Genomic DNA, 13213 nt, shown 5'->3' with positions numbered 1-13213 from the left:
GATATATCGTCAAGATGGTCGCACCTTCAAATCGACTGCACATTCAAGATGATTGCCCCTCGACCCAACTTATCCGAATTAATTGCTTGCTCAAAAGAGCCACATTGTTAAAATAGTCATGGATGCATCCAGACAATTGCACCCTCAAAATGGATGAATTGTCAAGATAGTCTGCACCTTCAACACGATCATAACGTCAAGTCGACTACACCTTCGACACGGTTGCACCCCTAAACTTGACCTCTTCAAATCAATTGCTTTCTCAAGATGAGCCACATTGTTATGAACCCTCAAGTCGGACGCATTGTCGAGATGGTCACACCTTGAAGCCGATCATATCGTCAAGTCAACTACACCTCGAAGACAATTGCACTCCCTTAATTGACCTCTCCGAATTGATTCCTTTCTCAAGACAGCTATGTCGTGAAAACGATCGCAACCTCTAGGCAGTGCTCAAATCAAATGCATTGTCAAGTCAAGATAGACGCACCTTCAAGCCAACAACAATTGCACCTCTTTGGATTAATTGCTTTCTCACGGTAGACACGTCATTACAACGATCACAACCTTTAGACAATTGCACCCTCAATTCAGAAGCGTCATCAAGATGAGCACACCTTCAAGCTGATCATATCGTCAAGATGGTCACACGATTGCACCCTCGAGATGATCATACATTGAAGTCTATTATATTATTAAAACAATAACTTAGTCACGCCTTCAAGATGGCCATGCCCACAAAATATTGAGAATGCCATCGAGTTCGATTGCATCATGAAGTCTGTCGTGTCCTCAAGATCGATCATGCCCATAAGATGGTCTTGTAATCAAGTCCTCAAGATCGATCATGCCGATAAGATGGTCTTGTAATCAAATCCTCAAGATGATCATACCGATAAGATGGTCTTGTAATCAAGTCCTCAAGATCATTCATGTCCTCAAGATGATCATGCCCATAAGATGGTCTTGTAATCAAGTCCTCAAGATAATTAGCCCATAAGCACATCATCAAATTGATCACTTCCTCGAAATGGTTGCAGCTTTAAGTTGGCCACAAGATAATTAGCCCATAAGTACATCATCCAATGCCCAGTAAGATAATCGAACATCTCATGCAGAATTTACTGGTGCCCCCTTTTCCCTATTTAGTATGGGCATTGGATCCAAAGCTATAAGCACAACACTTAATACAACAAAATCAAGAAAATCCAGTAAAATGTGTCTCCTTGAACTAAAATGTTTCAAAGATAGGAGAAGAAAGAAACCAAAACACATGACACAACAATCATATTGTGCCAAAATAAGTCTGCAAGAGTTTCTCCGGGAATCACAAAAGCAGCTAAAGGAAAAATTGAAAAGAAAATCTCCGAATATTCATTATCAGCCATCTCAGCTCCAGAAAAAAGAATCAACATGAAGATGTTACAACTGAATGATTGTTATGAGAGGTGATTATAAAAGTCGGCTTTCATCATAGTGCACCTGATTTAGAGTCCAATCAACACAGGTTGTCACAGGATAATCGTGGTTAGAAACCTGCACAACATTCAAAAGGTTAACTTTTTCCTCATTATTCCTTGCATCTTAATTTAATTTAACAAATGACTAAGTGAAAAACTGAAATTTACCTTTATATTCGGTCAGTGTCTGTTGGACAAAATGCTTCTCGTTTCAATGGTAGAGATGATTGGACTATGTCTTGTTTTACCTGTTGATTTCTACATTCCAGTTGAGAGTCACAATACTGCTTGTATGGACAGCAGCATGATCCTTTCCTAACCTACAATGACGTGTATCTTTCTTTGAATTAATAAACTAGATCTAACTAACACTATTTGAAAAGCTTGCAATAGAGAAATGAGGCATAATGATCACGGTCGAATTCCAACTACTACCTGACCAGAGAAGTTTGTAGAAAAAGTGCAAGGTGCATATGAAATACCAACAAGGTGCATAGGCAATACCAACAAGTTGGAACAAGCGTTCATGTCAACCCATACCATATAGCACATTAGTTAATAGCGTGTGCAGAAACTAGAAGTTTATAAGATTTATATAGAGGACAAAAAAGTTACAGTGCCACAACTAGAATGGCAATACAGGTGATTGCTCATGGTATTGTTAATGTGGTTCATTATATTCAGAAGGCTACGAAATGTAATAGCAGATATTTACTATATGCTACAAGAAGCATACTATTTATAAACTTCATACCACACACTGAAACTACACTATAATAAATCATAGTTCGTCTTACCGGTCCATGCCGATGTACCGACAAACTATAGGTACGGTGCATACCGAGCTGTACTAAGCCATACCAAGTGTACCAACACACGATACATGGAACATACCAATATACCACTCATACCAGTCCCTTGTCAGATTGGTACATATCGCCCGTACTGAGCAGTATGTTGTGGTATGATAAATCTTGTACTAAATTATAGTTGTACTCAGGATTACAACACTAAATGATTCCGCATGTACCAGGTGGTACCGTTGATCTAGCCTTGTATCGGACGATACAGGGTTGTATCGAGTGGTAACGATCGATATTTCAACCGTTACCGCTCGAAACAAGTCGGTAATTGACCATTGTCGCCCGCTACCATGCGGTATCAGCCTAGCTGCAACGAGGGAAGAAGAAGCATCAAGGGAGAAGAGGGAGAAGGCGCTCAAAGAAAAGGGAGAAGGCACTCGAAGAAAAGGGAGAATCGGGAGAACCTCGATGCTTCCCGATCCGACGTCGCCCTCCCTCGACAATCCCGACCCAGGAGGTAACAGAGAGGTGGCGGCTAGACTTCTTCATCGCGTTCTTCACCGAAGGCCAGAGATGCCTACGGCCTTCACCGCGTTCTTCGCCAAAAGTAGGACACATTTGCGACCTTCGACGTCTTCGTCGAACGTCGCAAATGAGGAGAAGACCACGTTCTTCTCCTCATCTGACGCGACGAGGAGAAGAAAAGGAGGCAACACCACAAAGGCAGCGTATGTCTCCTTTTTTTATTATTTTTATTTTTATATATTTTTTTTTATAATTATTACATTTTTATATTATATATATACGTACCGAGCGATACGCCTTAGCATACTGCTCGATACGCCCATAACGTACCATACCGAGCAAAGCTCGATACACCGACACGGTATGAAATTACGAACCTCGATTGTACTATAATATTAAAATAAAACATCATACATGATTAAGAAGTTTATTCTAAACCTGAATATTAGTTGGGTAATGGTACTTATTTTAGGTTGATGGTTTGATTCCACATTCTCTAAATTCTACCCCCAATAAGCTAGTCCACTGAGGGGTACTCAATTTATTAAACTTGGATTAAGGGTTCGAAATCTCATCTAAATATTCTATACTCAAAGTATTGGTATGGTGATGGTGTACCCGACTTGTTGAGGATCCAAAATTTGTCTTACAAATTCTTTGAATCACTGGTTACCCTTAAAAAAAATATTTTACTTAGAACAAATAAAAGATCTACTAAAAAAAATTACACAGATTATTTAATAAGAATTGGTGCTATTCACCAGAATATTACAATCATAAATAGAGGTATTAAGGAAAACAAAAACTACACAAAGCAACCTTATACTTTATCTATTGTATGGGAAATGTGTTTTCCAACAAAGCAACATTGTAAATGCTTAAGAATAGTTCACCCCCGATACTTCTTTCTATCCAGCTCAATAAATAGATACTGAAGATGAACAAAAAATTGTAAGTATAAGCAAACCTTGCGGAAAGTGAAAGAAACCCTACGTGAACTTCTTCCGATTGCCTTTTCCCCTACTCTATCAACCTGCAAAAAATTATTTACCTGCAAAAAATGATTTAACAAGCCTAACTTATAACAGATTTAGGCACAATATTCACGGTTATTCTAGATCTACATGTACCGATTAAATAAGGTGAATCAATTATAACAAATGATGCAACACATGGTTTAGAATATAGGTTCCAAACTGATGCCAATCTGTGGCCGGATCAATACAATACTAGCATAAATTGGCATACAACCAAATTAGACAAAGAGAAGAAAAGAGGAGGCGACACATACCGGTATGAGAAGGCAATAACGGTGATATGGAGAAGAAGAGGCAGTGATGGCAATGTGGATGAGGAGGAGGAGAACAGGAGGCAAAGTAAGAGGAGGAGAAGATGAGGTGGAGGAAACGGAGGCAATGGAGGAGAAATAGAAAGAAATATAAGAAAAAGCAACTACTGACAACTGTCAACTTGAAATAAAATTTAAAAATAGAGAAAGATACAATACCAGTAACAGGCAATAGGCATACCAAATAGTAAAACTGGTACCAATCACTTAACGCCCGGTAAGCCTGACATAGTGAGCTTAATGAGTGGTAATTTCTATCTTGAACCATATCGGTGTCTGGCCAACATAATGCTCTATCACTATCAGACTGTAGTGATCCATAGATCCAAATTAAAGCATTTGGTGCAAGGAAACATAGTTGAAGACCAAAGATTTTTTTTGAAAAACAACAGAAATGCCCAAGTAGTTGAGACCTAATATTTTATTATTATCTTCTTGTTGTAGGGCAAATAATGTCAATGAAAAAGGGACAACAAACATTCAATGAATGAAATATGAGATTCTTAAAACGAGGTTCCTTTTTTAATTACACTAAATACTTCGAATATGATGAGAAAATGTCTCAAAATGAGATCTCTATCATGATTCAAATAGAGTACCTTCTTCGACAAAGTCAATAATATGCTAGCATGTTTGGATTTGTCAAGAGCTACTATAAAAGGCATACCTTGCGATGTGGAATATAATGATGCCAAGCATAACGCCCTTCCCCAGACATCAAGATCATAGAACGAGGAGGAAGAAAAATAGCTTTTCTAGCAATATACGAGGATAAAAGAGGGGTGTCTTCATGTATTTCATTAACAGATGCAGTTGGATGGCACCAAGTCCCTTCAGGATATCTCCTAAATTCCATAATGCATGGACCAGCTGTTGAAAGGCTGAAGATGAGTTCATCAAATGCCGAATGAGTGTCTATGTGTGGGGATAAGCCTACCCCACATGGATATTCATTAACCTGTAATCAAAATCAAAGGTAGTTTAGACTTCCCAAAACATATAATAAGAACCCATATGATAAGAAATTTAAAGAGAAAAACATTTGAACTAATCATTTCATAAGAAAATTATTAGCGGCACACCATATACCAATATCTAGTACCATGGAAGCAGTTTTATGAATGGGTCATTCAAAATTATGATCTTGATTTATAACCAAGTTACATTGAAAGCATGGAATCATCTCCCATTGACTCAAGGCAATCATTTTGTTGGTGATAAGCATATATTAAGGTATAACATCAAATTTTCAATTATGTGTTTCCAGTACATACAACATATGTCATGTTTAGGACATTTAAATACTTCCATAAATGTTTTCTTCATATACTGTTTGTAATCTATGTTTAAAACATATTTTGAATTGCTATTCAGTCATTATTTAGCCAAAATTTTGTTTTTATACTTGCTATTAACCCTAATTAGTTGAAAACTAATTCAAATACTTATTTATATTGGGTTTGGCCAATCCATGTCAATTTGTACAAGGGCATAGCAACACACGTGTTTTGAATTAATATTCAGTCATTATTTACCCAAAATTTTGTTTCTTACTTGCTATTAACCCTAATTAGTCAAAAACTAAATCAAATACTTTTTTCTATTGGGTTTGGCCAATCCATGTCAATTTTAAAGGGTTATAGCAACATATGTACAACCTTAGAGGCATCAATTATACCCACGAATACAGGTACCCACAGGGACCCATCCCCTAAGGGCAGGGATGGGGGGAATAAGTGGGGATGAGGTTAGGGATGAAGGGTATTTTCTATTACCTATGCGGTTATGGGGCCAGATGGGTAGAGCACTCCCACACGTCCACGTACCCATCCCCACCCTATCAATAAGTGAGCCCAAATGCTGGGTAGACTAGGCACTGACCTGATTCAAATTAAGCTAAGTTGAGCCTTCGTTGAGTCAATTGTGAGATAATTGCGAGTCATTTAGTTCAATTGAACCAAATGAAACAATATCAAAACATCAATAAAATTACGAGTTATGACATGCAAACTTTACAAATATTATTGTTATTATTTAAAAATTTTGATATTGTTAATTAGTTTTGATAATAATTTTATTTTTTTCTAAAATGAAATGGATTGATTAGGAGAATATAAAGAACGTGCAAGTTTCTTGCCCCCGGTAGGGATTCCTTGTCTAAATGGGAAATGAGGTGTGGATAGGGAATGGGGGATGAAACGGGGATGGTGATGGGGGAAGCATTCCTCGCCCTCGCCCCCGCCCCCACCCCCACTCTACCCTGTTGACATCCCTAAACAACCTTGCATACAATACCAAACCAATCCATCAATAGATTGGTATTGATACTGGACAAAATCTAGAACTTTGCCAAACACTACTCTCTAGTTTTTGCTAACATTCTTAAACATGGAGCAAAAAAAATAGTATTGGTACTGCCATATTAAAGAAGATGCATGTTTCTTTTGTATCCTTCATATCTATCTCCTTGGATGGTAATGAGTTTTAGTAGTTAAAATGTGAATAATTGTAGAATAATTAGAATCTTCCTGGATATTTTCTTGAATAGGTAAATTAAGCACCGGACTTTTTGACACTGATATTGACTAAATCACAATTTGTTTATATAAACTTTTGTTTGACAAAAATCTCTTGGTTGACAGACTTTTACAACATTAGTGATTTCATATTCATCTAAATACATAGTTAATAATAGCCCACGATAAAAACCCCAAAGTAACAAAAATTATCATCCATGGAATAAATGTTGGGCCACTATAGTAATATGATATAACCAGGCTCTATCGACACCAGCACTAAATCTATTTATTGAGGCATTTTCGTAGTGGTATATGGATGGCTATAGTGCAAATACCCTAAACTAAGGAACTGATTGGACATCAACCTTTCAGGTTGGTACAGATTTCCCCCTTAAGAAAGGAGAATTATTGCCTCGGAAACCAACAAGTCCAGTTCGCTGGTAGCCTAGTAGGCTCATGCAACAACAAAGTTCACTTAGCAATAAAAAAAGTAAAGCAACTACAAAGCTCATGTAGTACTGAAAAGAGGGAAATAATAAGTTCTGCCATAAGGAATAATAATCAAACTAAAGGCATAAAACGGACAGCTTATGTAACACAATTCCATCGATCACATTGTGACTTAATTGTCAAAATGACTCCAAAAATCTTAAAACAAATTAAAGAGACTGAGATGGCACAACAAGAAATTTAAGTGTTATAATATATTCTCTTTATAGATAAAGTTGCAGCCAACTATTTCTAGCTTACTCGTGTAGAAAGAATTTAATGAACACATCGAGAACAGTGAGAAACAAATGTCTGGTACATACCGTCAACTGATCCATTTCTTTGTTTTGATCATGACCAAGACCAGGAAATGATAAGATTTTCTGCAGTATGTTCGAAACAAAGGATGGAAGCTCACCCAAAAAATGCTTAGAATCAATGTTTCTTGTCTGCACAAAAGGATGTCAGGGCACAAGAGTCATCAATGATAGGCAGTATCAGGCAAAACTTCAGTCAAACAACCAGTCAGACCAAAAAGAAAGCTAGAGGAAATTTGGAGCCTATAAATGATTTTGAGAGAAGCCAGTCTGATAAACAAGCAAACTCTTGGATACAACAAATTGTTATATACCCATTTCCTGATTCCAGGTCGTCCGCTACTCAGTTCTCCATCGGATTGGTATGTACCGCACAGCATGTACCAGTCCCGGCAAAATAATGAACCATGATAACAATAGGTATGTAAAATTGTAGCAATCTCAACCGGCAAATTTTATTGTAAATCCAAATTTCATAATCGCACAGAAGTTTGCAGAATGTCATATATTCGGTCGTAGTAGGTAGGTACAAAAAGCAGCTTACCTCATACAAAAATTCATAACCATAATGCTGAACTCTTCTTTTCGACAGACTTCTCCACTGCCTATTGTCAACTTCTGCAAGGAGTCTCTGAAAATAAAACAGAGAGATGGACTTTCTAAACATATTCCAGGAACATATTCTATAAATACAGAAAGAACATGTATAAATTTACTTGAGTTCTAACCTTTTCTTCCTCCACAGTGATAAAATCATGCACGAGATAAATTCCTGGAATCCCCAAGTCTGATGCCGAAAAATATACTGGAAAAAATATTTCTTTATGTACCTAGAAAGAGATATAAATTTTAGTCATGGACATGCATAATCTAAATGGATTACAATGATGAATTCTACAGAATACATGAGATACATGTCAGTCACACAAGCCCTAGGCATGAGACAAAATCTCGAATCCTTGAATGCTTAGGCCAACACAAAATCTGTGTTACTGCAGCGACATAGAATCTTTTAGACATTTACAAATCCTATGAAAAGAAAGTAGTATATGTTACAAATAAGTTCAAGGGTTCCTTATTTACATACTAAAACATACATATTCAGTGGGCAGCAATTTGAATTCATATAATAGCCTTCAGAAACATAAACCTAAGAAATACCTTAATAAGTTGTTAGAAAAACACTATTGTCATCATTTAATCTCTATGATACTGCCCACAACATATATTGCTCAGTAAAATTTCATGCATAAATTTTATGACAGATAATGATACCCTTGTTTCCATTAACCATTTATACTATCAGATATAGATCAGGCTACAATATAAATACAGCTGATAACACACATCTTTTTCCAGTGCTTTAAGGGAAGAAAAAACAACAGAATCTTCAAAATTGCATCTATGCATATAAGCACTTTAATTCCTGAACACCATTATCAAATTTTGCAGATTCAATATTCTGCTAAAATTTGATGCTTAACTGCCTAATTTTGTAGTCTTTCATTCTAGATTTGAAAATGAAACCAAGAAAACTGAAACTTGAAACTAACAAAGGCTTCAGGTGGCATCATAACAAAGGAACAATCTTACTATTGTACCAAGGAACAACCTTACTGAAACTCGAAACTAACAAAGGAACAACCTTAATATTGTACCAAGGCTTGTCCTCATAACCAGATCAATTGTGCACTCACAACATAAGGCTTTGATGAGATAATTCACTGCATGCTGAACCAAATAGAAGACATTGAATTTGATCAAAAAAGAAAAAACACTACTACAATCGACCTTATTCTTGCAAGAAGGTAATAACAAGGGGTTTCCAAGACTTAAAGCAGGACATGAACTAATAAAAATAGAATCAAAATCAATATCATCCTTCGGTCAACTATGGTGGTAGAACATGATTATCTTGATAAGTTTTGTCCATGTTGACCAAATCCTACCAAGTATATTTTGGAGTGAAAAAACTTGAACCACAATGGAATATGATTACTTCAAGATAAGACCAAGTTTCCAAGTTTACATCCTTCAAACTGAGTTCTGCTTTGAGCAAATTACTTTAATATGGAAGAAATTTACAAGAAATGGAAATAACATTTAGGTTGTAATTGGTTCTACGAATTTAATCAGAGTGAAAATAGAATGAACAATTCTTATTCCAAATGTATGGTGGAGGCAATTCAAATTCCACTTATCATTCTTGGAGGCAATCCATTCCTCTTTGAGAGAATTTGAAGTTTCTATTAGTAAAATGGGCTTTCAATTCCATTTCCAAAGACCACAAAAACTTTTTGAATTAAAAAATTTTCCTTCTTCATATAATAGAGTTTTATAATGTATATTTCTTTCATGTCCATATAGATACATTATATAAGTATCTAATATAATTTATTATTAATGTCATTATAATAAATAAACAATATCCAATAATATATTTTAAAAATTATAATTAAAAATTAAAAAATATATATTTATTAACTAAAGTAAATGTAACTATCGATGCTTCTACTCAAATTTCATTTTTAAATACAAGTTCATAAATCAAATGTGTCAAGCAATTTGGCAATTCAATTTCTTATTGCAATGAATTTCAACCTGGTGTCTGATGACAAACCAAACATCTTGCAGATATCAAAATCTGATGATCAGATTATAGAATGAAGCTTATGTTACTGCAGCATGCTGTAAGTAAAATAGCCAATGAAGTGCACATAATAGAGTTCAACACCATATGTACAATGTTATAAATGGAGAAATAGAAATGTAGATAATCTATAGTTATTAATACTTTAATGGTCATCATTCCTGGAAGGAAAGTGCAGTGCACATTGTGCTAGGAAATCACTGACAGTAACTACATAAATGTACTGATGGAATTGTGAACAAAACGGCAAGAGAAAAATAGCTTAAAATGAGTTTCCTTAGCACTTGATTTAGAGGATTAAACACATTGTGATAACTTCATGATTTTTAAAAAAAGAGTAGATAGAGCATCACAGTCAGTTAATTAGAACAAATTCAATACTTTAAGCACGTCCACCAGAAATTAGATGGAAGATGTGATCTGCAGACCAGAAAGCGACATGTCAACAGCATATTCCACATTGTTTAGGATAAATGTGATGCCTCCTAGTCATTATAAAAAAAGATGAACATAAACTTAGGCATGTTTAAAGGAAGGAATACATGTCATGAGAATACTTTAACCTAGTAAATAAACTTTCTGCTAAAATTCAGTCTACAACTAAAACCTTCTGAAGTGGCCGTACTACTGAGTAGCTTATATGCATTATTCTCCCTCCAAGTTCAGCACAAGGGAGGCCATTTAGTGCTTTAAAGGCTGCTTGAGCAGCATTGACTTCAGAAAAGCAAACAATTACACGTGCACCAGTTTCATCAGCAGCATGGACTCCAACAACCTTGCCAAAAATGCCAAAAGCAGATTCAATATTATCAAAAGACATGCCCACAGCTGGTCCACAATTGGCAACAAACAAGTTAGGAGTTGGCTCATTCTCTAATCCTTTAAATCTGGTGAATCTTGAGTTCATCATGTTCATTGTTAAGCATAAACAACCGGCACTTTCTCGCCCTAGGAAGCATAAGCAAAAAGATCAAGAGATAACTCAGCTATTTCTTTTATTCCAAAAAGAAGAAATAAATTAAGAAAATTAAGCCCATAACATTCAATAGAATCATATACAAGAGTTCAAACTTAAAAACAATTGACAATCATATTAAGTACCATAAATATAGAACCTTTTGGAACTACCATGCTTCAATGTCTCGATTCAAGTCACCTTGAGAACTAGAGAAAATTACAGTTTTTCAAAAAAAAAAAAAATTAAATTAAATTAGCAATATGCAGTTCGTTTTCTTGAGGCTCAGTAACTTCCCAAACATTTTTTCCCAATAATCAAATCTCCTCTTCTTCCTTACATATATACAATAAATTGGAAGGTTCATCACATTTGTATCCTAGTAAAGTCCACTTCATATCCCCATTGAAGCACAGTCTCTTCCTTCATTGTTTTGCAAATTTGGGCACAACAAGACCCCTAGTTGGCGAAGAAGCTCCTGTAGATGTTATAGATAAAGCTTGTCTTGACTTTGAAGTTTTAGCAGACAACTAAGAATAATTAGCAAGCTCATTAATTATCATATTATCTTGATCGTGCACAATTCCCCTAACACTTATTCAAAAGATGAAGATTCTTCTTTTTTTGTTTACAAATGCATAGACATAGTAATGTTAAAATTTTGCGATCATAAGCAGGAACTAATGCTGAGATGAGAAAAACAATTAAAAGAAATTTAGTAACAAGTGATAGATTAAATTACTAAAAAAATAATTAAAATATAAAGATAGACACAAAATATAAGATTGGACCTTTTTAGTGCTCGTTCAGCATTTGCAGTATGGATATAAAATACTAATACGTAATAAAAATTAAAGAGCTTCGTAATAGAAATCGGGGAAGAGAGAGAGAGAGAGAGAGAGAGAGGAGATCATCAATCCAGGTGGAACCCTGGTTCTTTTAGAAACTCCCACAAATTTTTTATTTTACAATAGTACCTTTGCTTCTACTTAATTGTATCAGTCCATGTAGAACTCTCGTGCCTGTGACTTTCATTTTTCTCGTACTTTTCTACTTGGCTTCCTTGAAAATGCTAACTTGGTTTAACATAGGAATTAAGCCATCCAAAACTACCAGTATTGTTTATATTTTCCACAATGCTAACTAATACCTCGTGATTATATTTATAATATAAGCTTAGGCAGTCTTATTTTAGGGCATCCGATATCCAACGATTTCAATTCATCTTTACATACAAGAATTTCAAAAGATTCAAATAGGGTAGCAAAATAGAGAAACGTTATTCGGGAGAACAAATATAATAATCAGATGACGAACTTGAATAAGCATACAAGTTTCCAATAAAATTGAGGCTAACTCCGGGAACCCCATCAAATAGAAGCATAAAAGTCACCATTACACAAAAAATTAAAGAAAAGAGATCAAGAAACAAGTTTGACGATCTATTCCTGCAATTCAATACAGCTTAAAGCCAACGACCACAGATACACCAACAAAGACGCATCGAGAGAGGAAGAGAGAAAGAGGGATGGGTACAGGGAGCGGACAGGCGGAACAGACGACAGCGGCGAGCGTCGACAGTGGGATAGGAAAAGAGGGAGAAAATACCTGAGGACGGCGCCCGGTTGGATGGTAGCGTCGATCGGAGGAAGTTGAAATGTCGTTCTGGTGATCTTGTAACTTTATGGCTCTCCGGCCCACGCACAACCGTCGGATGCTGGGAATTCGGGGTGGCTACAGATCCAACGACTGCGAGGATCCCGAACCAGGGTTGTGCTCCCCGTTCAAATCAGGGGAAATAGCCGCGTGTTTCATTTGGCAGAAAAATAAATAAATAAAAAAGATCCGTGGGATGGTGCTCCTTACAACGTACACTACTTGCACTAGTGTCCGTTGTAAAGATCAAGTAGTGTACGTTGTTATTGTTTCAGGCCTCCATAGTAAAACAACATTATTTTACCATAACGTTATTAATTTTATCAATAAAAATATTTTAAAAAAATTAAAAAAATAATTTTAATATTTCAGTTTGTGATGTTATACGATATCGATAGTAACAAACGATGATACCGTTGGAGGCCACGAATGGTTACTATGGATAAAGAAAACGACAATAAAAGATGAGAATTACTCTGCATCTACGTCGG

At 35.8% G+C, this 13213-nt stretch overlaps 1 protein-coding gene across 1 annotated transcript; it reads right to left on the bottom strand.

Moving 5' to 3' along the window:
• Nucleotides 1-1198: 1198 nt before the first annotated feature.
• On the bottom strand, nt 1199-12803 carry LOC135642089 (alkylated DNA repair protein ALKBH8 homolog). Its single transcript, XM_065157914.1, has 9 exons — nt 12675-12803; nt 10719-11059; nt 8190-8291; nt 8006-8092; nt 7468-7593; nt 4804-5094; nt 3756-3821; nt 1629-1780; nt 1199-1536 (listed from the first exon to the last, which is right to left on the bottom strand). Exons 2-8 carry the CDS (start codon nt 11025-11027, stop codon nt 1631-1633), a joined length of 1131 nt encoding a protein of 376 aa, XP_065013986.1. The 5' UTR covers nt 11028-11059; nt 12675-12803; the 3' UTR covers nt 1199-1536; nt 1629-1630.
• Between the last annotated feature and the right edge of the window lie 410 nt (nt 12804-13213).

This window comes from Musa acuminata, chromosome BXJ3-7 (assembly GCF_036884655.1).
Source record: "Musa acuminata AAA Group cultivar baxijiao chromosome BXJ3-7, Cavendish_Baxijiao_AAA, whole genome shotgun sequence".
NCBI classification, from domain to species: domain Eukaryota; kingdom Viridiplantae; phylum Streptophyta; class Magnoliopsida; order Zingiberales; family Musaceae; genus Musa; species Musa acuminata.
Note: the sequence above shows the minus strand (reverse complement) of the source record. Positions and strands in the feature narration are given on the sequence as shown.

Excerpts from the sequence above, each read along its gene's own strand:
- LOC135642089 (XM_065157914.1), bottom strand. The coding sequence starts at position 11,027 with ATGAACATGATGAACTCAAGATTCACCAGATTTAAAGGATTAGAGAAT. Across the intron at positions 5,095-7,467 it reads AAGAAATGGATCAGTTGACG|GTTAATGAATATCCATGTGG; the intron begins GTATGTACCAGA and ends TTTTGATTACAG. Across the intron at positions 1,781-3,755 it reads TTTCTTTCACTTTCCGCAAG|GTTAGGAAAGGATCATGCTG; the intron begins GTTTGCTTATAC and ends ACGTCATTGTAG.